Below are 27,229 nucleotides of genomic sequence, written 5' to 3' on the forward strand. Positions count from 1 at the left end.
TTTTATAGGAAAAAATAATACAGTACATTGGTTTTTGCTTACTGAAACAGCATAATATTTCTCGGATTTTCAGAAATACATAATTTCTTAGGAAAATAACCCTGATAACAATAACATGATAATAACAATTTTACCATCTTCCCAGTAACATGTTATTTTTTAGTTATTCTGTAATTCAATGTCTGTGAAATAATTCAGCTATAAAACTAGATCAAAAGACATAAATAAGAATGGTTAAAGTTACGGCCATGTTTTTTTTTTTTTATAATAAATACTGTTTGATTTGTTTGTTTTTTTTGCAATATATTGTGGGTGTATTTATTCCAAGACATTTTAAGTCTTCCGTTAATCTTATTTTGGTAATATTCCCTCATGTCTAAACTTCAATGCCACGGCAGGTTTTTTGAGTTGTAGGTTAGACACTTCTGAACACTTACTGGTATTTCATAGCTGATACGCAACGTTTAACTTATACTTCGTGATGAGCTCAGATGGTCTACAGGTCTGGCAGAGCACTGGAGTTTCCACTGGAGCTCATGCTGGAAACTGCCGCCTGGGTCAAAAAAGTCGCATGGGATTCCTCTTCTTCATTTCTGTGGAAAAGACAGACAGATCACTGCAAGTTCTCTATGTGACGATGCAGAATGAGAAATCTTTGTTTTTTCTTTTTCTGATAAGCTCTGACAAAGACAAACTGACATATTTTTTTTTTACTTTTGTATGAATAATGCTTGTTGTTTAGAATTATTTTCCAAAATTGACAAATGTAAGTGTCCACTCTTATTTTATCAACCTTATTTATCTTATTTATGTTTTTTACACATCTGTAGGCATTTCTCACCCTGGATTGCTGCTACACCGGTTCCCTTCAGAATCAGTCAGAGCTGGAGCATGAATCGATTTCCTTCAGAATAGTAGAAAAAACAAAGTTCCAGGACAATACACATTTGTTATTCCTTTAAGTCAATGTCCTGTACACATCACAATCAGTGTACAAAGAACGTGAGAGGTCCAAATAAGCTTGGGTTTTTCACTATTGTCTCACCAAATGTATTTTACGATTTATCTCAATATGTAGGATAATAATAAATACTTACTTTGATTTCAAGCTATTCACTTTAGCAAAGAGCAGTCTAAGAACTCTCTCTCTTTGATCCCAGGTCATCTCTGATATGTTCACTTTGGCTTTCTTCAGATGGCTGATGAAATAACACAGCATCGTCACGGACAGTTTTGCTAATGGAAAAAGCATCATTGAGGTAATAACAATTTTAGATTTCATCAAGAGAGAGTTTTGAAAGTTTCCTCACCCTTTTTCAGCCCCATCTGTACCACTGGAAGTGCTGTGGGATGTTTTGTTGATGGTGTGAATGTGATCGTTCTCCGCTCTGCCTGATAGGATCTCATCCATCCGCTTGCTACGATTCACTTCCGCTTCCTGCCTGGATAACATAACGTAGATTATAATAGTTGATCTAAAAATGGTTTGAAGGTTTTGCAGTAAAATGGAGCCTGGATCTTGTTAACTTAGAACAAACGTCTCCCTTTCTACAGACCGTTTAATGCAGCTCATTGGTGGTTTGAATGTATTTACACTGCATTTACAATTATATAAAGAATGCTATGCATTTTGTTTTTTATTTGAAATATTTTATATTTAAATATGAATCTAAATAGGTTGCAGCAAGTCACTGTCTGAACATGTTGAACCACTGAATCATTCATTCAAAAGATTTGTTCAAAAAGCCAATTCAATCAGTCATTGAATAATAAAAATTTAATTACATTAAATAAAATTGTTCAAAATGCGGATTTATAATAATAATAAAAAAAAAACACACCAATATGTTTTGTTGGAGACACAAAACAAAATTTGGAAATTTTCATTGAAAAAAATAAAGCAAAACTGTACAATATTGTCTAATATGTAACTAAAAATGCACATTTTAATAAAAATTTTCATTTTCGTTAATAAAAACAAAACACAACATTCACAATTTTTCCAATAATCAAGATAAACAGCACTCTTGCTTGTATAATATTGCTTAAATATATCAACTGATACTTAAGACACAAGTCATGGGGAAAATGATCCTATAAATCCTCTATATTTTAGATGCAAACTGCTTTCTATCAAATAGTCTACATCATACAGTGAAAGCATGTTTTGCAAATAGAGTGAAAGAACGAATGCTGAACTGCACCTGTGCATCAACATCTCCTGCTTCACGTGGTTCAGAGCCTCATGGAAGAGGACCTCCATGTCTGAGCGTTGTTCCACTGCGCTGCGGGCTATTCTCTTTACTCGACTCAGCTCCCTGTCCCGTACGCTCAGGAGCTTCTGCAGTTTGTCCAGCTCCACACCGCCGGCCTGAGACCGGACAGCAGCACGCTGCTTGATATCAGCCTTCTTCGACTCAAACTCAGATACCATGCTGGCCAAGGCCTGCTCCAGTGTGAACACCTTCGCCCTCAGACCAGAGACTGTGTTCCGCTGGGCTGCAAGCTTAGACACGGTCTCGTTTGAGGTGTCCAGACTCATCTCCTGCAGAGTGAAGGAAACTGTGAGTTTCAATGAAAGTGGTCGATATCAATGTATACTGCTTTGTGCGCAAGAGTCTAATTAAGCTACTTTTAATTTGTGCATGCACGTATATATGCGAGTGTTTTTGTGGGTGCACAAGAAAGTTGATGCAATTATAATTTTTACTGATATAGCATTATAAGGTCGTCAGAGTAACTATACATTTAAATACTGAGTTAATTAATACTACTCAGAACTTAAATGTATAATTATAACTACATGGTTAGGGTTATGATTAGTGTTTTGCTTTGGGTTACTTGCATGTAATTATTGATAATTTATTGTTATTATAATAGTAAGTGCATTTAATTAAAAGAAACACACATTTCAATGCAATTATGTAAAACTAATTTATCATCACATCTAAAGAATTTTATGCATCCTTGCTGAACAACAGTAAATAACTCGAGAGAGAGAGAGAGAGAGAGAGAGAGAGAGAGAGAGAGAGAGAGAGAGAAAAAAAACTATGGTGTTTGTCACCTTTTGCAGACTAAGGATGTTGTTCTCTTCTGCTAGCGCTGCATTTCTCTTCCGCAGATCCTCCACTTCTTTGATGTGGTAACCCAATGCCTTGTTGAGACGCACATTCTCCTTGAACATCGAGCGAGATGCGTCATCCAGCTGTCTGATAGGGCCAAGACGGAGAATGTCTCCTCATTTGTCTCATGCTAAATGTATCCCACAAGGCATCCGAGAGAGATGTGTAGCGGTGCTGGGATACTGGGAGAAGACACTTACATGATGGCTTCATTGTGAGCTCTTTCTGCAAGCACAGCAATCTTTTGCTCCGCTTCTTTCTCTAGATGAACCTAATGAATGCAGAATGAGAGAGACACTGAAAGAGAACAAGAAAGATATTGTTGAAATGTCGTTTGTATTTGTAACCTTATTATTGAAGAACTTTTGCTCCATTCTTGCAAGTGTTTTCTTGTGTTCTAGATCTGCATTGTCCATAGTTTCTTTCATCTGTACAAATCAATAGTGGTTATAACAGACTTAGTATTTTATGCTAGTACCTCTGCATAACTGTGAACATGAAATAAATAGGATGAACTATACATTTTTGAGTTCCTGCTCCATTTGAGGCTTTTTCTTAAGGAAGTCATTGATGATCTTAAGCTCCTCTTGAATGACGTCAAACTCGCTAGACCTCTTCTGAAACTTCTCCTCCAGCTCATTGATCTTTAGCGTGTACTGAGAGGCCTGTGACATTAACAGAGATTAACTGGACTTGAGAAATTGTGTTTATTATAACAAAAAGTATTATAAATGTATTGAATATGATACATTGTCCTTTTTTCAAATTAACGTTCACAAATAGGAAACGTTTAGTTATACAAAAATCAATTCTTTCATCAATATCTTTGATTTGCATAGATGGAATTTAAAAAATAATTACTATTTTTTTCGTTTAAATGCATCCCTTTTTTATTTCTATATGATTTCAAAAATGTTATTTTTATGTTTAATACATTAAACTGGCTATATGAACCTCAACCCACAAAGAGAACAAAGAGTGAATTAATCCTTGTTTTCCCATACAAAGAAAGGCATTTCTTACCAAATTCACCTTTTCCTGAGAAGCCCTTGTTTTCTCGAGCTTTATTTGTTGTTCCAGTGCCATTATCTGAGAAAGCATCAGTTTATAGTGTTACTTTACATGTTACATGTTGTTACAAAAACCTTTAAGACTTTTGTTTGTCGTCTTCGCACACAAATGATGTTTCATTCAGTCCCTCTATTAAAAGTCTATATAAAAACACTAAAAATGTACCAAGACCTAATAAATTAATTGAATCAAGAGGGTTATTCCAAGTCTTATATGATAGTGAACAGTTATAATTTTGTCTTTTATTCACATAAACATTGATCAACACACAGACAAAGGGCATTATATGGTAAAGGAGGCTCAAGCTCAGTTTTGTAAGAACCTCATTGGTTCTTGAGTGTGACACGTTTAGTTTTATAATATTTTACAAGCCATGTGTTAGTTGATCAATGTTTATAAAACAAACCCTGTTTTATGAAGGAATGTGCGCCTTCTCAGATATGTACTAAACTGTTTGGATTACTTTTATGATCTCTTTATAAAAAAAGCATCACATTTCAGGAAGCACCACAACTGGACTTTCAGTAGAAGGACAGGCAGAAGTGTTCGTTTGCGTTTTAAAGTTGAACAAAACTTCAAGAAATGGTCAGTAGGTAATGACAGTTTCCACCGTGGCACCAATGAACCCTTTAACAATAAAAAGAAAAAACTAGCAGGCATGTGTACTGTACACCTTCTCCTCGTTTTTCACGTCTTTGCTCCTGAGAACAGCGATGACCTCGATGCTGCTCTTCTCAGTGTTGTTCTGTACATCAGTGAGCTGCTGGTTGATTTTGCTCAGTCTTCGGGCCGCTTCACGGTACTCCACGCGCGAAGTCTCCGTCAAATCACACCTGGCCTCCCACAGAGCCGCGTTTGCTTTCGCCCTCTCTACATCAGACTCCTTATCTCGCTTTGACTCTTGCTTGCCATCTTTCTTTCCTTTTCTAAAAAACATGACAAGGGCGAATATTAAAATCAAAGTTTTTTGTTTTCGTTTTCAAATTCAGGGCATGTCGAAATAAGCAGGAAGATCAATACGTTTTTTTTTTACTCACCCCTTTGCTTTCTTTCCCTTCTTTCCTTTTTTAACCGGCATTTCTTGTGCTTTTATCGGCGCCGTTCAACGATCTCCCCTCAGGATTAGTTTGTGTACGCCTGTTGTCATGGAGACCGTCACACGTCACTCACGTCGCTCCATACGAGCTGGAAACTTTTTTTCTCCGTAAAATCATTAACCTTTTAATTATTTTAAATTGGGTATCAAATATTTGTGAAGTATGTTCTGTACATGTATTTCATATTGTAATAGTGTACATAAAAAAACCCAACAACTTTATTTTATTTGTAGTGAACTGAACGTGAACTGAATATTGTAGCGTCATTCTCTTTTTGGATATGAAAACAAACCATTTTGATGTTAATCACCATTCACCTACTTGCGCTTTAAAAGCTTACAAAGCACACAAACACAAAATCTCTTACAAATACCTGCTTATTTATTCAGCTCATAAAAATATTGCTCAAACTGAGCAAAGACAGACATAGTAAAAAATAATTTTGTAATTATAATAGTCATAATAAAACAATCCAACACTGCAACTCCATAAATAAGACACGATCACAATTGGTTAAAATCTCACATCTAAAACCCGAACGCACACATATACCTAACAACACTTGCAAAAGAGAACCATTATAAAATATCACCCCATATAAAAACACCCACAGGACCTGTCACATTCAAAGAACAGTAAGGCTTTCTGGATCACTGCCAGGGTGCTCTCCTTCCTAAAACTCGATTGGTGACTTTCTGCAGAAGAAAGACGACATGCATTAGGAAGGTTAATCAAACTCGTTACTTGTATACCTGAAATTGCTGAAATAATAGTGATTTAAAAACTGCCAGTATTATTGTGTCTGGGCTATTATGTGTAACACCTTCTCCAGAACCTTTCAACAATACCTTGTTAAAGAGTTGAGCGTTTAGGCGGTACGAGCGGTGCTCTGCCTGTCTCCTTTCCTCTTCCCTTCTCCTCTGGACCTCAGGAAGTTGAGCATATTTCCTGAAGGAATACACATTTATTTCAAAATTGTCAGAATCAATCATATCCAAATAAAATATGAACATACACTGCAGTTTAGGTCTTAACGCCTCTGACTGGGCCTATTTTGAATCTCAGATATTACACAAAAATAGAATAAAAGTTGGATAGAGATCTGTATTATTTTAGCAGCATTGTCTACTATATTTGTACTATTTACTTTTGCATTTACTATTATAACTTTTATTTACATTTTTTATTTTGAATAAAAATTTCTATTAAATGTAGTAATTCAGTTGTGAGTTTTATTTCTATTTTTTTTAAAAAAATAGGTCTATATAGTTTTACATTATAATTACTTTAACACATCTTGTACTGATTTTGTAATAAACTCTCAAACCACTTTCAAACTGCAATACCTCCGTCATTCCCCATAAACCCCACACACACACACACACACACACACACACTATTACCTCTTGAGTCTGTCTGTCCTGACTATTCTCTGACTGTGTGATTTCCTCCCTACCCAACTGAAAGCATGTAGAAGGCACAAAACAACTTGCAAATAAACCATCAAAAGCCTGGGAATGCCTTTTAAATGTGTTAATGATCCATATATGCATAATTTGGTAACATGTGCACTGTCTTTCATAAAGCATCCAGATTGTTTGAAAAAAACACAAAGGACACTTACTCTTTGGATCTTTGGATCATCTCTCTTCTTGGAACAACTCGTTTACGTGGTACTGGAGCTGCTGACAGGGGTATGCTTTAGTTCACATCTCAATGCAAACTGTATCAACCTTGTAAAGTATCACTAGATATCTTATGTTATATAGTCACCTGGTCTATATGGACGTGATGGTGCGGGGCAGTTGAAGAGCTCTTCTCTCTCTCTGTTGAAGACTGCCTGTAACCTCCTCTCCTCCACCAGAAAGCCCAGACGCTTCATCCGCTCCCTTGAGCGAGATACAAACTCTGGCCGATGGAGCTCCAGAGCTTCCTGTAGGAAAACCATCAATATAAATGCTCAATATTAGACTAAAACCAACAATCAGCTTCAATGCACTCCTTAAAAACACACAGCAGAATCTAAAATGAACATTCAAAAACAATGATATTGTTCTGGTTAGCATTCTTGGGTATCATTATAATTTGCCTCCTTGGTGTGAATATTTTTAAAATGGGTAAATAAAACATTTGCTCATCACACCTGCAGTGAAAGTCGAACAAGATCTGAGGGTTTGTCACTGACATCCGTCTCTGTAGCTGTTAATGCCTCTGTTGGTCTCTCTTGTTCTTGTTGGTTCTGTCGCTCTCTCAGTGGTTCTCTAGTCATTTCTCTCCAGGGTCTGGTTCTAGTGTAAGGCTGAAACCAGACTTGGCTTGGGCAAGGTGTTGATTCGGTCTGTGGCTGGTTTTCCTTGCGACCATCACACTTAAGCTCATCAGCTGCGACGAACCATGAGACACCTTAAAGAGAAAGTGATATATAAAACAGTGAGACAGAAAGATGAGTTGTAGGAAAATGCTGGGTCACTGAACATTTAATATGCACCGTTCGGGTAGCGAGTTCGGATGCTCTTGTTACTGGTGTCTTTCTTCAGAGAAGTCAGGGTTTGGGTGGGTTTAGATGTGGAAGCAGTGGGGATGGGAAAGCCACTCTGTATGCTTCTGCCAAATGTGATCGATGAACGGACATTTTTGAAAGCACCTGGTGAGGGAAAGATGGTGCCTACGTCCCGAGTGTGTCTGCGGGTGCCATTTATAACAATTTCCAAATCACCTGCGAAAAGAATACAAAATCCCACATGACATATTTTGTGGCAGTTACTGTGTCTAATTTGCGCTGGTTTCAGTTAAAAAGCTGACCACTGTTGTGTAACTGACCTGCCTGCACACCTTTGCTGACCAGTTTGACCTTTGACCTTTTGGAATTGAGGTTTTGGGAAAGACCTCTTTGAGAATGAGGGGATAAAGCGCTTGAAGATGACAATGAATCAGCAGAGACCTGGAACATTAACGGAAGATTAAACACTTACAAAATAAGGAAAGAATGACGGTCTCTCACTCAAATATGCAGAGTAAAAAAAAAAAGCTAATTCTGCTGTATGTGCTGTGAACAAAAATGAAAATTATTAAGAAATTTTAGTTCCACTTAACTTCTCACTCTAAACTGTGCTACAATGTTTGTTGAAATGATTGATCCAAAAAATATGATTTAAAATTATAAATTTATTATTATTATGTATATTTCAAACAGCTAGAATATACTGAGATGTGTAAAAATAAAACATCTTTCTTTAAATTGGTTCTCTATCAAAACGAAGGCCCCGTTTACACTAGTGCATTTTCATTTAAAATGCATTACCGTTGCTACGTTTACCGTTTACATTACTCAAAAACGAAGACTTTTGAAAATGCTATAGACCGCAGTTTAGTTTGAAACTTGTGTTTCTGGTTGTACTTGCCTGAATGGTCATGTGACATGCATTTTAGGTTGTGTAGAGTAAACTGAGGTCATAGCGGAACGCAAATGTAATCGGGGATCGTTTTAATTCTAAAACACAGTTTTAAAACAAAAACGCAGTAATGTAAACAGGCCTGAATTAAAGAACTCAAACAAGCAAAGACTTACTGTGGAGTCATCAGTGCTCATATCATCGGTAGCAACAGAGACGGCAACATGTTTAGTACGGGGTTTCCTTCTGCCAGGTTTAAGCATGCTGTCACTGCTTTTCAGTGCCTTACTGGTGACCCGGTGACGTCCAAAAGCTTGCAGCAGCCGCTCTGTGTCAACGGTGGACAGGCTACTGCTCGTCTCCACACTCGCAGACTCATCTCTCTCAGCAGGACAGCGATGCACTCTGTCCTGACTCGCCTCATGCTCAGTCCAAGCTTGTTGTGGAGCCATGTCTAACTGAACTCCTTCTCTTTGCTCTTCTCCCTCTGTGGTCCCATCCTCTTGATCACTCCTCCTGTAACACCCTCCTTTCCTGCTGTGTGACTGTTGTATAGTTAGGTCTGTTGGAGTAGTGTTGTGAATGAGACGAGACAGACGCTCCAGTCTATCAAGCAGAGACGTTTCTCCTTTATCAGTTGGTCTTGTCTCTTCCATGCTCCATTTTTCACTGAAGCGCCGCCACAGCTGGTCCAGAGAGCTGCTAATCTCTATGCTAACATCATGAGGTGTTCTGTCCTCCTTTTTCTTGTCACCCCTGTAGGACTTTCTGATTGGCTGAGAAGGTAAATAATGTGGTTCAAGTGGTAATTTGGGCTCTTGAATAGTGTTAGTGTGCAGATGCACGTCATCTGTACTGTAGTCTGCCTCCATGGGCAAGGGGACAAAATTTTCTTCTTCATCTCTATACTCATCATCTATGCCAACAGTATCAATGTTCTTCTCAAGAACATGAGCTTCAGGAGCAGTATTGTCATTCTGGTCAGCAAATGTGGCTACTGATTCTAGGAGACCATTTTCAGACACACTGGAAACTGAGTGGGGGGGACAAAGAACAGTATATTGTGATGTTTTTTACAATCCCCGGCAAAGTTTCTATTACAAAAATGTCATATTGTCATGCACATAGAGAGGTAAATAACAACAATTTAATTTAGAACTATTCTTTAAATTGAACAAATATTGTATTAATAGAAACACTAATGTGAATCTTACCTCTCTTCATATTGGCCCTCTTACTGTAGATGCCTTCCTTGTGTTTTGGTGTAATTATGTTGTCTTCTAGCTCTCTAGAGCCTAAAATGTCTGTATTAAAGTTTGGAGGGACAGCATCGTCAGAACCTGTAGAGGGAGTGAGAAAGAACAAAAGAGAACTGGATCAAACAAAGAGCCAACAGCACTGAAGCAGAGGGGCCCAGAAGGGTTTGGCATGTGGATCAGATGAGGCTTGTGTTGCTGGATTGGCTTTCTCATGGACAAAGACCATGAATAATGCAGGACAGGGTGAGAGCGTGAACCATCTACAAGACTAAAATTACTACACTAAAAGGATCAAATATACGCATTCAGAAAATGAAAAGGATGATTATTGTATTTCATAATGACTTTATTATTAGACAGCGCCCAGGAGAACTTTTATTTCATTAAGTAGGGCATTTTGTGGTCAAATATTCAGTTGCAGACAATCGCTACGCAAAAGCTGTGCAAGCTCTTTAAACTCTTTAACTCCCCACACAGCACGCCTCCAGCACCTCGACTCAGAGAGAAGCAATACAGCCGCTTCTTTCTTTTAGAAATCTGATCAAACTAAATACGCTTCAGAGATATGAAGAATGCAATACTACTCAATAGGTACTCAAGACTAACATGAGACTGGCAGAAACTATGTATATTATGTACTCTTAAGCTGTTTCATGGCTTTAAGTTTTTGACTCAAATATCCAATAATACAAATATATCCAATCCATTTAGTTATTTATTTCATAAGTAACCCTAGCTGTAGAACCAAAAGAGCTTTGGCTACATTCCATATACACTTGTTATGTAGTACAGTGTAATAACTGTAATAACTGAGTAAAGTTCTCTGTAACATACCTGGGTGCGAGCTTTCTACAGTGGTGTCAGAGCGACCAGGAGAAAGCTCTGGATCAGCCTGCGGGACGTAGAACAGCTCAGAGCTTCCATGAGGTTTGTATGGCAACAGGGAAGGGACAGCTATAGAAAAATAAAAACAACAACATTAATTTACCAACATCAAATGCCACTGAAAAGCATACAAAATGTACATCATATACCTGCTTGGGCAGAGAGAGATCTGGATGTCCCAGGAAGCCTCTGAGAGGGAGCAAAAGTTTGTGGGAATCTGGCCTGTAAGTGTGCACTGACACTTCCAGCATTCTGGCCTTGAACTGACTCTCTGTGTTCATATGATCTGGCAGGATCTGATTTTGAAATTTGCTGAAAGGAATGCAGATGTTGATCATTCATGCCTGACACCACTGGAGACTGGACATCTTTACTGGAGTGTTCACTGGATAGTCTGCTTAAGCAGTTTGGATTGGACTGCTTTTTCGATTTGGGCGATAAGGTGAAGTGCATTTGAGAGAGATGGGGCTTCTTGTCAAAGTCTGAATCTGATGCAGCACTGAATAATATCTGGTTACTGCCAGTGACATGATAGTCCATATGAGGTATTCTTTGGATTCTTAGGGAATGTTTTGTAACAATGTTCTCTTTGTTGTCATCCGGCATTACTTCTCTGTTATTCTCATCTCTCTGTTGTTCTTCTCTCAGCGTCTCTTTTTCTATTCCAGATTCATTGGGTATAACAGTTTGATGAAGTCTCATTTGGCTAATGCTCTCTGAAGTCACATGGTCAGGACTAACACTGTTCAATTCCTCAGTAGCACTAATAGGGCAATGTGATGGTGGCTGTGGAGATGGAGTGCGGCGAGTGGTAGATATAGTAACAGAAGAAAAAGTCTGTGAACTGAGCGCCTCTCTAAGGGCAATCTGGCGAACTTTGGCCTCTAGATCCTGCTGGATAGGAATGTAAAGAGGAACTGTGTCCAACGGTTTTGGATTGACTATCAGCGGCTGATCTGAATAATGATTCTCCATGTTACGTAGTCCACCTCCACCCTTTGTTAGCTGAGATTCAGGACCAACACTTGACTGAGCACTGCCCTCAGAATCTGAGCTCCACTGAGAAACAAAGCATGAGAAAGAGAACAAGATGTGTTATTATTACTGATAAGAACTAGGAATTGGGGAGGACTGCTGGAAGCAGATAAATGATAAATTCAATAGAAACACTGCAAGCATGAGAGCACAGAATAAATCACGCAGATGCAAACAACAGTTTTACCTTGAACACTCTCTATCAGCACTTTCCATAATACAGTCTGTCGCACCAGAAACAAAGCTCATATTAATTCAGACTCTCCAGTGAGGGTGAAATTTTATTAAAGTTCTTAAAATAATCATAATAGCTATATTTAAAAGCCAGTTTGGTTAAAAATCTTACTTTGTCTAAATTATTTAAAAAAACTGCTACACTGTTTACAACATTATGATGTGCTGTATTTAAATATATATATATATATATATTTTGAGATTTGCTAAAGATTACATTGAACTGTGTTATGAACGTTATACTACCATATATTCAATATATTATGCGCATCTTGACAGTAATAATTTAAGATGAACACTTAATAGACCGAAGCTACTTATTTGATTTATCAAAGTGTACTTGATTATTCATATACATCTTTTTTAACAAATCACAATAAAATGCGAGCATCAAAAAATTCCACATAATTTAAACTACTGAGCTTTGATCATAAATTTAAGCATTTACATATAAACTTTTACATATAGACAGATATAGCATGACACCTAAAATGTATATGCATTTAATGTAAGTATTCTGCTATACTGCTTCAATGATATCATAGATATACAAGCTTATCAGATTTAATGGCACATACCCTGTGATAATTATTTGAGATGTCAAAAGTTTGGCAGACAGATAGACCTACATCAGCAAGTCACTAAAAATGCTGACATTCATAAATAAAATTGGTAGTATATGCATGTTACCTTGGTGTATTTGGTGTTGAGTAGAAGCTCTCTTTTGATGTCTTCAATTCTCTCTCTGTCCTCAGCATTTAGTTCTAAGCTTTCACACTGGCGTCCAGAAACCTTCATCAGGATCCATTCTGAAGAGACAAACCAAATCCAGTCATTCTCAAAGTAAAAACCACTGACAAGTTAAAAACTACTCTGGTACTGACAAAATCAGTACATGACAAAATTAGCTTTTTACCTCGTGCTCGGCTATCTTCTGGATCACTGGTGCTTGGACGGCTTGTAACCATTGAAACGGGTGACTCACTCTGCAGGAGCTTGGCAACTCTGGCAGCCAATGAGCTCTCGCTGCTACTGTCACTCATACTCTCAACCTCAACTGAGACTTGAGACGAATTATTCTCAGAAAAGCCAATCAGAGCATCCTCAGTCTGGTCCTGGGTTTCTGCTATCGAAGGAACAACTATCTGCAGGGCAGATGTGACTGTAGGTGGCTTTGCCTTGTCTGGGTCTGCAGCACTGCAGCCTTCAGGTTCAGCCCGCCTTGGGGTCACACAGAGGTCACGTGACTTCAAACTTTCCTCTCTGCTAAAAGAGAGAGTGGTAGGCTCTATAGTTGTGTGGTCAATCTGTTGAGGCATTTGGGAGGATGACAAGCTTCCTTTCAAAACCGAATCTGATGAAGAGCGTGTCAGCATCAAAGAAAGATTCCCACCAGCTGACAGAGATGTGTCATCATGATAACTTTTAATTTTCCGTCCTAACGAAACAAGGGATGTGTCACTTTCTGAGAGGCGGTGTGAGCAAGGAGAAGATGTCAGAGAAGATCTACCAGAAACCAAGCTTTCTGCCCGGCCCAGCAGACGTCTGATTTCATGCAGTGTTCCAGAGCCTACAAAAGAGTCATCCTCCTCCTTCACCACCTCTCTGGGACCTGGAGGAGGCACGGATTCTGAGCTAGGAAGGCCAGAGCTTCCTTCACTTTGATGGCTTGATGAAGGATGTAAAGTTGAATGAAGAATTGGTTGAGTATCCGCCTGGCTGAACATCTTCCTTACAGTTCTGTCACTGGCTGGTTGGCCTTGCACATGCTTTGACAATCGTTGTGTGACAGAAGCACTGGAGTCAGCTGAGAGCTGACTAGAACTGGAGAATGTCTCCTTCTGAAGACTGTCAACTATATACACAAAAAAACAGAACATCATTTCACACTGTAAAAATGAATCCAACCATATCGTAATACCTTTTGACAGTGCACAAAGACATCAAATATCCGTAGCTCACCTTCAGATGGCTGTGTGCTTTTAGTTGGTGTTCCTATGGAGCCTTTGATGGTACATAAGTCAGTAGGAGAGAATTCAGGCTCTCTGATCGGTCCTCGACGAGTAAATGGATTTAAGATTGTTGAAGGTGACTGATCGATACCCAAATTTAAGAGATACAACTATAAAACAAAAAGATTTTCATTAAACATCACTTATTCATTCTAAAAAGGAAATTCTATTCATGCTGAATTTAAGTGCCAAGTTCTTGGTAGCACTATGAACTTACAGGGATCCTGTCCTCAATGTTGAGTTCTCTAGTGTGAGGAGGGGATGCAGGTCTGGAGGTCCAGTACGGTGCATAATTATCTACTTCAAGACTCACTACCGAAGAGTTGGCTCCCACTGATGCTCGCATACTCTGTTCATCACGGCAACTGCCTTGAGAGCTTGAAAGAGTGCTGCTCATGTTAAAGCTTGATGACACATCACTGAAGTGCCCCAAACTGGGCATATGAGACATCTTCACTGAGCTTTTATCAATTTGAGGAGCTGAGATATTCTTTCCTTCACACCTTCCACCTGAACTGAAGGACGACTGATAGTCCAATGTACTGGTAGCTGGAATGATGTTAATAGATTGTGCCACTGGAACTTGCTGATTGTGTGGAACGGTGTCTCTCTGAATAGATGTCACCACAGAGCTCAGTGAGGAGTGAGAGTGTGAGCGATTGACAGGCGACTCAGTTGCTTGTCCTCTGCACGCACCCATCCCGACTACATCCACCCGACGAGGTGAGCCACTTCCAGAATGAGAAGAGGAAAGTGGCTGAGTCATCTGGGAGCTGAAATTAGTACCAAATGTCAGATGTGTATCTCGAGAGAGCATGTGGTTAAGTTCTTCAGACACAACATCCTTTGCTTTTTTCTTGGGAGAAACACCATCAAACCCTTGTTGTGCCAAATTATCATAAAACGACCTGCTAGAACTTTGATTGGCTTTCCAGGCATCCACTTTTTGTAAGTAGTTCAGACTGGGAAGAGAATGTACTCTCCCAAGGGCCAAAAGAGGAACCTGATCTCGAGCACTAGAGAAAAAAAGTTGAGTATCGGGGTGAGATGCATTTAAAATAGGACGAGGAACTTGTTTGTTTGAAATGGGATGGGCATGTGACATTGTTTGCACAGTCTCTGAAGGTTCTAAAGGAACTGTAGCTGTTGTTTGAGAGTGAATGGGAGAGGAACGTTGATCGCTTAAGTCCAACGATGGAATTAAGCCACTTTTGCATTGGCTGTTTTGGGAGGATGTAGCCGCAGAAGCAGCAGCCTCTTGTTTGGAGTGTATGAGTGAGAGTTTGGTCAATGATGGTGGGGGTCTCATGAGAGGTAGTGCAGGTGTGGACTGAGACACAGGCTGAGAGCTCAAGAATGAACCATCTGCTGCTGTTAGATGACCAGAGCTACAGAGCACTTTCTGTAGATCTTGTACGCGCATTAAACCTTCACCAGCTGGTGTGGCACACAGTCCACTAAGAGAGCTTTTGTTCCCACTATGGTGCCTGCTTGCAGGAGCTGAGATTGAGCCTCTCTGTCCTGCAGACAGATGATCATGAAGATGATCATTTGTTTGATGTGAAAGTATCCGTGAATCACGAAAAGTTATATTTGAAACATCTGCAGCCTTTCGAAATGAAGATGATAATGACAAAGAGTCCCCTTGGGGCTGCTCTCTGCCTTTTTGAAGATTCACGAAAGTATCTAATTGGATTTTATCTATGTTTTGGTGAAGTGTGGCAAATTCAGAGGTGGAGGAAATGGTACTGTTGTCACTAACATCCTCTTCCCTGGACACTACCAAGTGCCGAGTAGACATTCCATCACTAAGCTGCTGAGCAGTGGTCTGCTCCTCTCCTTCCATATGTCTGATGATTTTGTCCTCAGCACCATATGAAATGCTCCGTTGATCTTCACGCTCTTTGCAATGGTCTCCAGGTGACAGGCTGTGCTGGGAGAGTGAACAGCAGCTATTTTCACCCTCTGAGAGGACTGTTGGTGCCTCCAACGGATGCTGGGAAAGCACAGCCTGGTCAAGAACAGTATTTTGGAGGTGGGGATCATCAGTAACAGCTACATTTGAAGTCCTGGGGCATCTCTCAGTCATCACTGAGAAGTCAGGAAATCCCCTGTGTGCACAAAAAATAGAGAAAATATAATTGATAAATACAAAAAGGTGTAGAAAAATGTTAACTTGACTAAACACACAGTACCGAAGAGGGACAAATTCTGCATCTGAATGCTGATAAAATGTGGAGTCAGAAAGAAGGTGAGATTTGTCCAGACAGGGATGCAGGGTAAGTGCAGGTGACAACTGGCTATTCTGAAACTCTGGAAAAGAAAAGAAATTAAATAATTATCAGTTATAATAAATATGGTAAATATCCATTAACAAAAACAAAAACAACATATCAGCAAAAAATGCTTTTTGGCATGATATAAGGTACAGTGGATTTCAAAAATCTGAGACTTTTTTCCCCCGAAATTCCAACACTCTTTATTTACGATTTCAATAAATTGGAATCCAAGATTTTCAATGTGATCTTAGATGTTTGAAGCCCACTGTAAAAAACACCTGCTCTCTGTACCCAGTTGTAAAGTCTCAGATCTGTCTATGAGTGGCTGCACACTTGAATCCTGAGTGTTACTAAATGGTCTTTCATCATTATCAGGATCTGTGCATGGTCTGCTAGCCTCTGAATCATGCATATTTTGTCCATGCTGCTGGCAGGGAATATCTGCAGGGGGCTGGAAAAGTAAAAAGAGGAAAAGTAAACTTAAGTGTCTGCAACGCTCCAACTTTTAATGGTTGCAAGAGTACTTTCATGGCCCTGACACTATTCCTTGTATGCTTATCTGAATTTAAATTAGTCAAATATCTGATTTGCGATTCCGTTTTATGTCTATATTTTCTGACTTTTAACTACTGTGCTCGAATTTTATCTTTGTAATACAATTTCATTTACCAGTTTTTCATCTGCCTGAATCACATCATTAGGAATAGATGTACGACACATGTATCTAAGCATAATGTATGCAAGTGTCTATAAGTGTACTTCTGTTATCAGTTACATATGACCAAAATATATAAAACAGTTCTGCCTGGAAGAACTGCTACCCGCTGAACCAGTCAGCAGTTCATTAGACGGTGACTACAAAGCCTTTTCTAAAGTTCATCCAAGTATGCTCCCGTGCTTTCTGTTCAATGTTTACTACATAAAATAATAATCATACATTCACTGCCATCAGAGGATAGCACAGCCAGTAGGGCTAACTTTGAGCAAGGCTCACTTGCCATGCAGCAATAGTAGCTAACGTTACACGGTTATCCTAATTAGCTAACGTTAGTTTAGCAATTATATCGAAGGCTCGTACATTTCAGAATAAAACGCGCAATTAAGCCATATTTCTACTTTTACTACGTTACCAAAATTTCAATCTACTTACATTGTTTACGTCCGCAGCACACTCCTCTGAATCCATGTCGTTACTGACGCAGACGTTAACGCGCATGCGCACTTGCTTGACCCCACCGGAGTTTGAATTAACAGAGCAAAGAAATAATAATAAGCACGTTAGAATGGGTAACTGGTATGTAAAGGAGTACCAATAACAAAATGTGTTAAGTTGTCTTAACTGAGGTGTCTCTAAGCACTCTGTTAAACTGAAAAACGCCACAGAGGGTTTAGCTTTCAGGACAAAAATGACGCTGTTGCTATGGGAACAAGAAAAACCCGCGGTGTTGCGCGGGATTTGAGAGTATGGAAAGTACACAACTTGGCATACATTTTTCCCCGTTTGTTGTTTCCTGACATAATCAGGGCCGTCTGTTGTTTAATGCATAAATAAATAAATAAATAAATAAATAAAAAGGCATAAGCAGAACCTAAAATCTAATGGTTCAAACTGCCTTGGATGTATGTGAGAAACGTCATTTGATGACTGAAACAAACATTTAAAAGTCCCAAATTACCTTGTTTAAACAATAAAATCACCGTTAATAGGTTAACCGTCAGTGCTTCAGTTGTTATATTATACCCGTTTTTACATTTACTTAAGGCTTACAAATGATCTGAAACTAAACCTATATATTACCTATTGCTTTGGAATTGTAATAATTGTTGATCAGCATTAACATGCAAAAATGAACACAGAACGGGGGGAAGTCTTTAGGCTAAAGTATATAGCCTACGCTAAATGTGACACAGTAGTTTTCACAATATGACGTAAACGCACGCGTATTAGTTTTTCAATGTAAAGATATGTGTCTTGCGCCACGTGACGCACTTCGTAGCCTTCTGCGCATGCGTGTGAGCGAGCGCTGTGCGCGAAGGTGGGGAAGAATCTCGAGAAAACACTACGTTTAGGAAGAATGTTACATCGTTTGCAAGTTGCTTAAATTTTTCACAATTTAGAATTACTTAGTTTCATATATATATATAAATATATTCGCTAAAATGTCAAGAAAGAACGCCCTAGGACCAGGTAAGACATTGCTCTGCTTTTTTTTTTTTATGACGTCCACTAAAACTTCGCCTGCTCCCAAACACATGTAGCTATAATAACAATACAGGAGACGTGTCGCTTAACTACACGTACTTGAAAACGGCGCGGGTTTGTCTGTTTCCTGTTATATTAACGTCGTCTTGTGAGTCTAGTAGATTTTATATACTTATTATTTTTTTTAAAACACAAGCTAACTAACGTGTAGTGTACGAAAGAAGAGTCGCGCTTTGCTGAAAGCTGCAGGATTGCCCACACAGGTCTGTGTCTGTGTAAGGCGTGTTAAAACGATCAAATGTGTTTGACACTGTGGCTCTTTCAGAAAACTTCCGGATGAGTGATAATGAGCGCCTCATGCGGACGCACGTAAGTCGAGTTTCTGTAAATTCATTTATAAGAGATGAATCAGCATTATTTTTGTTAATCTGCCTTTCAGTCTGTAACTGCTGTATTCTGTGCTGTTCTTTAGGAGGCAGTGGTCGATTTTATAAATGATAGACCTGGAAACAGCTTTTTAGATGCCTTAAGTTTTGGTTATAGCTTTGGTAAGTTGTATTTTTGTATTTTTGTATCTTCCTGACGCACGCCTCAGTAGTCAGCCACGATCACTTCAATAAAACCTGTTTTTTTTATTTAGAGCATGATTAATTTCAGTCTACACCTAACATTGTGCTTGTTCCGGTACTCTTAAGATTTATTCAGCAAACCAGACTGAAATATTTAAGTATAACATTCTGCATGAACTCGTTTTCCTTTCTTTGTTACTACGATATTTCTTTTTTTAAATCAGTTTCCTTAATGTTAAAGGAGTAGTTAACTCAAAGATTAGAATTTTAGTTTCTTCAGAACAAGATTTAGTTAATGCTTGCTCACTGCTTGTCTTCTTTGAAGTGAATGGGTGCCGTCAGAATGTGAGGATGTTATTTGAATAGTGACGCACAAGACGTTAGTCCATTCATTTATGTATTGTGAAGGGAAAAGTGCCACCCATTTTCAATTAAGGAACCTTGAAGTATTAAAAAAAACCTAAAAATGAAATATGTGCACTACCATTAAAAAGAAATCGGATAGAGGATAGAGAAATACTTGTGTTGAGAGATTGGGGACACTTGCGTTTCTCCTTGATTTAAGGTTTTTGAAAGAAAAGTGAGGTAGCTTTATGGATTATAGACTTGATTGCTGGGCAAGTGATACAATTTTTTGTATTAAAATTCCAGACCTGGACCGGTTTGGATCTCGGTTTACGGGCCATGAGGCTTCATCTGATGAGGATTATTATGATGACGATGATAGTTATGCCGTTCGTACAAACAACAGATATTGTGGCTTTTCTCGCAACTTCCTTGAAAGAGAACTACCAAAACCCTCCAAGCATATAACAGCCGAGGTTTGTGTCGAACACCTGTGATTCGATCATTATTGTGTATAGTAAGATCTTTAAGAGTTTAACTCCTTTTTAGGAAGCAGAAAGAAATGCGAAAGAGCTGGTGGATGAAGAAGAAAAACTTAAGAAAAAGGCAGAAAAGAAAAAACTGAAAAAGATGGTGAGGACATAAACGACAAGACTTTTTTTTTTTATCTGAAAGATGCAAGTGTGAATATTGTTAAGCTGTGTTTTTCATAACCGCAATAGAGACAGAAGGAAAGACGTCGGCTGGAAAAATTAGAAAAAGAGAACGCAGATAAAGAAAAAAATAAACCGGTGAGACAAATCTCATTGTTTGTAGTTTGACGCATTAAACCTCCATCATTTTGCGCTTCTCTCATTGAAACAAAATGATTTGATCTTATAGGTGTCTTAAGTGTTTGTTGTTGTTTCTTTCTTTGACGTAAGGTTCAAGTCGACCCTGGACCGGAAAAGACTAAACATGCTGATAAGAATGAGAACAAAATTAAAAACAAAAACTGTTCGCCTGTGCCTGCTGCTCCTAAGTGTCCCTCAGCACCTGTGGAGAGCAGTGATAGCAGCAGTCAGGACAGCGAAGATGATAACGACGAAGAATCAGCTATGGAACCAGAGGTGGGCTGTTTGGGGTTTTTTTTAATAGAGAGAGTGGAAGATGCTGGTTTTCATGGCAGTGCTTTATTCTGTGTGTCTTAGGAGCTTGACATGAATAGCTGCTTTGTGTCGAATGCAGCCGCTATCGCCAAACGCAAACTGAAGCAAAAACCCAAACCTGACAAACACGCTCAAGCCAACTCAAGTAAACCGCGCGGCTCGGAGCAGAAAGACACCACTCCACCACAAAAACAGGTTGGTAGGGAGGCTCATTAACTACACTCGGTTTTGATTGTGTGGAGAGATTATAAAATGACCGATGTAGGTGTGATGCGTTGTTCTTGGCATGCGTTTTTGTTTTTTTAAGACTTACCGTGAACGTTTACTGGTTAAGGAACTAGTTAATAGTTATAATTATACAAGTATCAGTCTGTCTAACTGCATGCCGCTGAAAGCGTGATGATTTTGAGGACCACCCACAGACACCAAGTAGGAGGTTAATAATGCTGGGAAAATTCCAAAGGAAGGAAGAGGAGGAACTACGAAATTAAAGTTGAATAGAATGCATTTTGTTTTCTAAATAATCTTTGCTTTGTCGTGGGTCGCTCATCGCGTCAGTTAAATTTGGATTGGAAACTTCCTATTCAAACAGTGAATAGTTGTTAAATATGAAGTACATTAAAAAAAATCTTTCTTCGTAAATAGCATTTAATTTAATGAAACTGGAAACCTAATTTTAAACCGTAATTTTTTTAACCGTTTTACATTGTTTTAGACTAAATAAATGTAGCCTTGGTGAGCTTTTTTTTATTGTTTGAATGGCAGTATACATTCTTGCAGAAAACTTTATATAACCGTAATCCTCTTGAACCATTTTGTGGAGGCAACCAGTTCCTGGTGTGCTCCGTTTATCTTCATAGAACTTTAACCTGTCGTTCCTGTAGATTGATATCAAGGAGGAGACTGTCAGTGCAGATGACTTGATTACGAGAAGCATGGAGTTGGCAGGTGGGTGAGTGGTGTTTTTCTCTTTTAATAATAATAAAAAACTGGCTTATTCAATGACTTCCTGATTCAATCTTCTCTTCTATAGTCGTAGGAAACCAGTATGCCGCTTCAGGAAACCTGGAAATGGCTGTGAAATATTTTACAGATGCTATAAAACACAATCCCAAAGAGTATAAGTAGGTGTTGAGCGTTTTAATTACAACAAAACCTCTAGTTAGATCGGAGGTTGCACAGTAACGTGTTTTCGTTTGTGTCTGGTGCAGATTATTTGGGAATCGTTCTTTCTGTTATGAAAAGATGCTGCAGTATGAGAAAGCTTTAAATGATGCTGATATTGCTCTTTCTATGAACCCCAAGTGGATTAAAGGTCTTTACAGAAAAGGCAAAGCTCTTGTAGGACTGAAGGTATTACTGTAGTGTCATCCATCATTTAAGAGTACGTGCTCATCCTCAGATTCCCCACTGCTGATTTGTTCTCACACAGTCTCCTTGTTTCCCCTTCTGTCAGAGATACTATGAAGCCAGAATTATATATAATGAAGTGTTAAAACTGGACAGCACGTGTAAGGACGCAGCCGAGGAGATGATGAGGGTGCAGCTCATGCAGCTCATGGTGAGTGGTGAGAGCAGCTAATGGATCACACTTTCTTTTATTGCTATGCTTCTTGAATATTGTGAGTAGCAGCGTATTGGTTTTATGTTGTGCATTTGTTATTAAAAAAAAAAAAGAAATGGAATGATAATGTCGAGAAATGCTCGTTTCATCAACAGGAAATGGGACTCACTAAAGAGCAGAGTTCAAACGCCCTTATTCTTCATGGAACTGTAGAAAAAGCCTTAGAAAGTTTCTCTGGCCTGTCAGGTATAAGTCTTGATAAAACATTTTGAAAAATGTTTTTATGCTTATGGCTAGTTCATCCAAAAATAACAATTCTGTCATTTAATTATTCACCTTCATGTCATTCCAAACACATGGGACCTTTGTTCATCTTCAGAACACAAATTAAAGGGGTCGCATTATGCGGTTTTCCTTCCTCTTTGGAGTATTACAAGATCCCTGAAGACTAAAGTCTTCCTAAAACCGCTTGTTTAAACATTGTGGGGGGGTTTTCATAAATGTCTGCTCAAATGTTTCCGTGAAGAAAGAAGGCGGAGCTATTATTCTCGCTGTAGTGTTGCTGCGGGCACCATGTTCTGGAGATGTTTTGTTGTGAAAGTGACACTACTTTGTTCTTTCAAAAGAGGACACAACTAGAAATCAGTGGTTAATTAGTATTTACAACACAGTTCAAGCCAAATAATCAGATGTGTTCAGTGCATTTTACAGAGAGAACTGATTCTTGAACCTGGGAGCAGCCTATGCTGGCTTTACAGAGGCTATAGAGTGAGGCATTTCTAACTCTGTTAAAGCAGTCTGGCACTTCGGTTCTCACTCACAACCTGTTAGTTTAGTTTTCCTATAAAAAGAATCTGCTAATTGCTATTCAAAGGCAAATTTAGAGCAGTGTCGTGATTGTTTGTCACTTCTCCGATCATGAATACAGACATCGCAATGTTTACGTGGCGTGATGCGACACATAAGTCCTGTTAAAAGTCATGGTAATCAGTAATTATGTCCCCACTGGATGCAACAAAACCTTGTGTAATTTTTGTCTTTTATTGTTTTTGTATGGTCCTGCCGGGACATGGCATCACAGTATAATAAGGGCTGTAACATGACATGTCACATGGACTATATTAAGATCTGGACGTTCTGGACATTCGATTGCTGACGGATTTCATAAAAATTTCTGTTCGGAAGATGAACGTATACATTTTCATTCAGCTGATGTTTATGTGATTTGGTTATGATATGTGAATTATTTTTATTATTATTATTATTTATTTATTTATTTTTAAAATTGACAACAACAACACTTTTTAATGTAAAAATGCAAGGGCATGTTTTGTTCACACATCTTGTTTGATCTTTACTTCCTAGTCTTTTTTTTTTTTTTTTTTTATTATTATTATATTATTATTCCTCCAGAAAGTTGCTGATATCCATAGATGAATGTGCATGTTTATATAAATAGTGAGGGGACAAATAGAAATGAAACAGTGAGGTTGCATTGTAACTAACTCTCATTCTATGCAGGTTTAATCCCCGTCCTAGTGCCCAAAGAACATGAGTTTAAGTCCGTAAAGCAAAACCCACAACCCCCGGCTAATTTCCCTCTCAGACCACTTCCTCATTATCAGCCTCGTTTCAGTATGCCAACCACTTCTCCAGATCATCGTCATCCTCGGTAACACACACACACACACATACAGGCATTTGGGATACAACCTTTCACCTTAAAATTGCTTATTTCTGGACGTCTTTTATCCCCGATCAGAGAGTTATTCCCCATCTGGGTCGGAGATCTGGCGCCTTCCATAACAGAGCCAAAAATTTATGACTTATTCAGATCGTAAGTGACCTTTTGTTTGATTTGCAAACGTCTTTTAACCAGTAAAAAGCATTATTCAACACAGTGATGGAGCACATCTTAAGTTGTGTAAATTCCTTTTTGAAACAGTGTTGGGAATGTCCATAGTGTAAGAGTGTTACAAATGAGACACTGTGCATTTGTTAACTACACCAGGAAGGAGGACTGTGAGAAAGCCATAGAAGCTTTTCATGTGAGTATGTTTGTTCTGTTGTTTTGTTTTGTTTTTCGTGGCATGTAAGAGATACCGATGCTTAATCATGTCTAAGCCTTCTCTGTTGATATCAGTGGTTGGAGTTCCTTGTTGCATCAGTTTTGTCCTTTCAACGAGGGGGGAAATAAGTCTGTATTGTTTTTGTTGTTTGCAGGGTTATGCCATTGATGGAAGAACTCTAGTGGTGCGTTATCCAGATAGGATTCACACACGTCTTGGAGTGTCCAGAGATGCATCTACAGATTCCCCAGGGAAGAATGGGTGGGTGAACATTTATTTTTGCATGCGTGTCTTTTGTTTGCACGTGATATGACTGGTGTCTAGGTTTTTGATTCAAGCTGTCAGTCAGAATGAACAACTTTTAAAGGGATAGTTCACCCCAAAATAGAAATATGCTGAAAATGTGCTTAACACCCAAGATGTAGATGTTTGTTTCTTCATTGGAGCGGATGTTTACAATGTTTTGTTTTAATTTACTGAATGAAATATGTTTATTATTGTTATTGTTGTTGTTATTACTACTTCTCACGTTCACATAAAGCAGATAGTCACTTTATAACTACTGTGACATTTTTGTCAGCTGTGTGGACTCTCATTTTGACGGCACCTGTTCACTCCATTGGTGAGCAATGCAATAATATTTCAATCTGTAAAATGTTTTTCTCCACTTTTTTTCCCCCAGCAAACAGCCCGATGAATGTTATTTTTGGAGGACAAATGGCTGCATTAAGAATGGCTGCACTTACAAGCATATACCAGAAAACAAAGGCATTGACCAAGTCAAATCACACCCCTGACTCCCTGCACACAGACAGAGATTTAATCATCTCAATCACTCTAATTAGTTGGATACAGTAAAAATTCACATGCATAAAATGTCAGCGTGGGGCTTTGGTGTTTGTTTTGCTCATTCTTTTGAATATTTAATAGTTTCTGTTTTAAAAAATGTCTTAACATCAGCCAGTACACAAAGACGAAGAGTTTACATTTTGGACAATGGTGGCTGCATTTGAATCTATTTCATTTCATCTTATTTTATTTTTATTTCGTCCCACACCAAAATGCATTCCTTCTAATCATGTCAGTTATTGGATTTAATGTCTTTCAAGGCATAAGGCCGTAAAAAATTTAATGATTGGCCACTGCAGAATTTAATTTTATTTTTTACATAGCTGCTGGGGTGAAAATATTTGCCTTTTTGACCCTAGTTTTAAACCTTAAGTATTGTTACATTTTGAGAGGTTTTATTTGGACTTCTTATCTGCAGGTTTTAACCTGCTTGTGTAAAAGCTGAAATGTCTAAAGTTAAAACAATTGAAATTCGTCAATAACTTTTGATGTACAGGGCCACTTCTGCTGTAGAGATTATCTGAAGGAGGTAAAAAAAAATAAATGGACTGTAGTTGCAATTGATCTCTGTAAAGCAATGTAAAATGAAATAAAATGCACTCTAAAAATGGGGATAGTCTTGGATTTGTATTTATATTTTCACCTTTCACACACACATATATATATATATATATATATATATACACACACACACACACACAAATTTCTTTAAAAAGCCTATATATATATATATATATTACCAAATTACTCAAATAATAATACATTGGACACTAAAAACTAATTAGTGTTAATGTATTGGACAATCTGGCTGTGCAATAAATATATATTGGTGTACATTTGTTCATATGTCTCTTTATTATGACTAAGATTGTTTATGTTTTCTATCTATAAACATTCACGTTACAAAGGCCTATTAATGGTATTTCACAACAGCTGTACCTCTTACATTTACACAGCCTTATGTCATTCGTTATTAAAATTTAGGGTTTTTTTTTACATGGCATTCATGGTTATGAAATATACAAAACTTTTATTGGCTATGACTATGCCAAAGTCCTACGGAGAAAAATATGCCTTTTCACTTTCAGTTTGAGGTTAGTGATCGCCAGTGGACAGCTCTCTCTGTGTGTGTGTGTGTGTGTGTGTATGTGTGTGTGCATGTCCATGTGTGTGACAGACAGCGAGCGATCTGATTGGCTCCCCAACAATGGACAGCGAGCGATCTGATTGGCTCCCCAACAATGGACAGCGAGCGATCTGATTGGCTCCCGTATTCGAATGCCGCCGTCCGGGTATGCGCCACAATAGTCTGTTAGAGGGGGGGAAGAAATGGAAGGCGAGGGAAGAAGGGGGGAGAAGGGGGAAGAAGAGAAAAAAGGCGAAAAAAGAGGAAAATGAGGAGGAAAGTGGCTCTAATCCCTTTGTGCGCGCCAAAGCAATGTTTTTGTAAGTGTTTGTTTGCAATAAATTGCTTTTAAAAAACGTTTTCCTGTTGTTTTATTCATTTGTGAGGGAGAACGGTTGATCACGAGGTACCTGGTTCGAATCCCGCTGCTGCCAGGAATAAAAGTCGTTACTTAATGCTACGAATTATTTCTGAAATTGCCAATAAACCTTTTATTAATTTTATGTTGCTGATTGTCAATATTCTCTTCAGTTCAGTTTTTCACTTTTAGTTTAAATTACACTTCTACTGCAGCTATTTTCTAAATAAAATAGTATAAATAGTCCGTTTATTTCTGAAACAATCCTAAAATTTCTCTTATTTTTTTAAAAATGTCGATAACCTATGAATGAAAATGTAGAAAAGTAAAACATGGAAAAGAGAGTTATGTAATCAGGACCATTTTATTATTTTTCAATTAGTCATAGCCAATTATTGCAAAAACAACAGAAAGAACAGAACAATACACATGAACAAACCTTAAAAATATCCATGACACTTGTGCATTCTTGGCACAAATAAAAGAACAAAAAACAAAACTATACACATAAATAAAATGTCTTGTGCATTCTTTCAACATAAATAAAACTAAATATAAATAAAAAACAAAATAAAATAAAAAAAGTTACCATGCCTCTCGGAAAAAAACAAA

At 38.2% G+C, this 27,229-nt stretch overlaps 3 protein-coding genes across 7 annotated transcripts; 1 reads left to right on the top strand and 2 right to left on the bottom strand.

Annotated features, from left to right (window-relative positions):
* Positions 1-260: 260 nt before the first annotated feature.
* Positions 261-5,338, bottom strand: bbof1 (basal body orientation factor 1). Its single transcript, XM_043254662.1, has 12 exons — positions 5,231-5,338; positions 4,867-5,119; positions 4,146-4,211; positions 3,644-3,787; positions 3,470-3,550; positions 3,323-3,393; positions 3,065-3,209; positions 2,205-2,545; positions 1,311-1,442; positions 1,098-1,199; positions 842-904; positions 261-593 (listed from the first exon to the last, which is right to left on the bottom strand). The coding sequence occupies exons 1-12, from the start codon at positions 5,269-5,271 to the stop codon at positions 497-499; spliced, it is 1,536 nt and encodes a 511-aa protein (XP_043110597.1). The 5' UTR covers positions 5,272-5,338; the 3' UTR covers positions 261-496.
* A 311-nt stretch (positions 5,339-5,649) lies between these two features.
* On the bottom strand, positions 5,650-17,642 carry alms1 (ALMS1 centrosome and basal body associated protein). 5 transcript variants are annotated; one of them, XM_043255608.1, is made up of 19 exons: positions 17,537-17,631; positions 16,678-16,837; positions 16,303-16,420; positions 14,325-16,218; positions 14,058-14,217; positions 13,012-13,950; positions 12,786-12,904; positions 10,976-11,885; positions 10,776-10,895; positions 9,897-10,022; positions 8,859-9,715; positions 8,111-8,231; positions 7,779-8,006; positions 7,434-7,693; positions 7,064-7,223; positions 6,915-6,972; positions 6,694-6,750; positions 6,139-6,238; positions 5,650-5,985 (listed from the first exon to the last, which is right to left on the bottom strand). In XM_043255608.1, exons 1-19 carry the CDS (start codon positions 17,600-17,602, stop codon positions 5,941-5,943), a joined length of 6,498 nt encoding a protein of 2,165 aa, XP_043111543.1. In that variant the 5' UTR covers positions 17,603-17,631; the 3' UTR covers positions 5,650-5,940. The 5 variants fall into 5 exon arrangements, with proteins under 5 accessions (XP_043111543.1, XP_043111542.1, XP_043111546.1 ...); XM_043255607.1 differs by having other exon boundaries at positions 6,915-6,975; XM_043255611.1 differs by lacking the exon at positions 16,678-16,837 and having other exon boundaries at positions 6,915-6,975; positions 17,537-17,642.
* Positions 17,643-18,386: 744 nt separating this feature from the next.
* On the top strand, positions 18,387-25,745 carry si:dkey-33c12.4 (uncharacterized protein LOC560112 homolog). The gene is made up of 18 exons (XM_043255960.1): positions 18,387-18,574; positions 18,915-18,958; positions 19,062-19,137; positions 19,810-19,979; positions 20,053-20,136; positions 20,226-20,294; positions 20,427-20,612; positions 20,694-20,846; positions 21,536-21,599; positions 21,685-21,775; positions 21,863-22,004; positions 22,108-22,212; positions 22,371-22,461; positions 23,737-23,887; positions 23,978-24,052; positions 24,161-24,263; positions 24,439-24,545; positions 24,967-25,745. The coding sequence occupies exons 1-18, from the start codon at positions 18,547-18,549 to the stop codon at positions 25,079-25,081; spliced, it is 1,854 nt and encodes a 617-aa protein (XP_043111895.1). The 5' UTR covers positions 18,387-18,546; the 3' UTR covers positions 25,082-25,745.
* The last annotated feature ends 1,484 nt before the right edge of the window (positions 25,746-27,229 follow it).

The sequence above is a fragment of the Puntigrus tetrazona genome, chromosome 13, assembly GCF_018831695.1.
Source record: "Puntigrus tetrazona isolate hp1 chromosome 13, ASM1883169v1, whole genome shotgun sequence".
In the NCBI taxonomy this organism is placed as follows: Eukaryota; Metazoa; Chordata; class Actinopteri; order Cypriniformes; family Cyprinidae; genus Puntigrus; species Puntigrus tetrazona.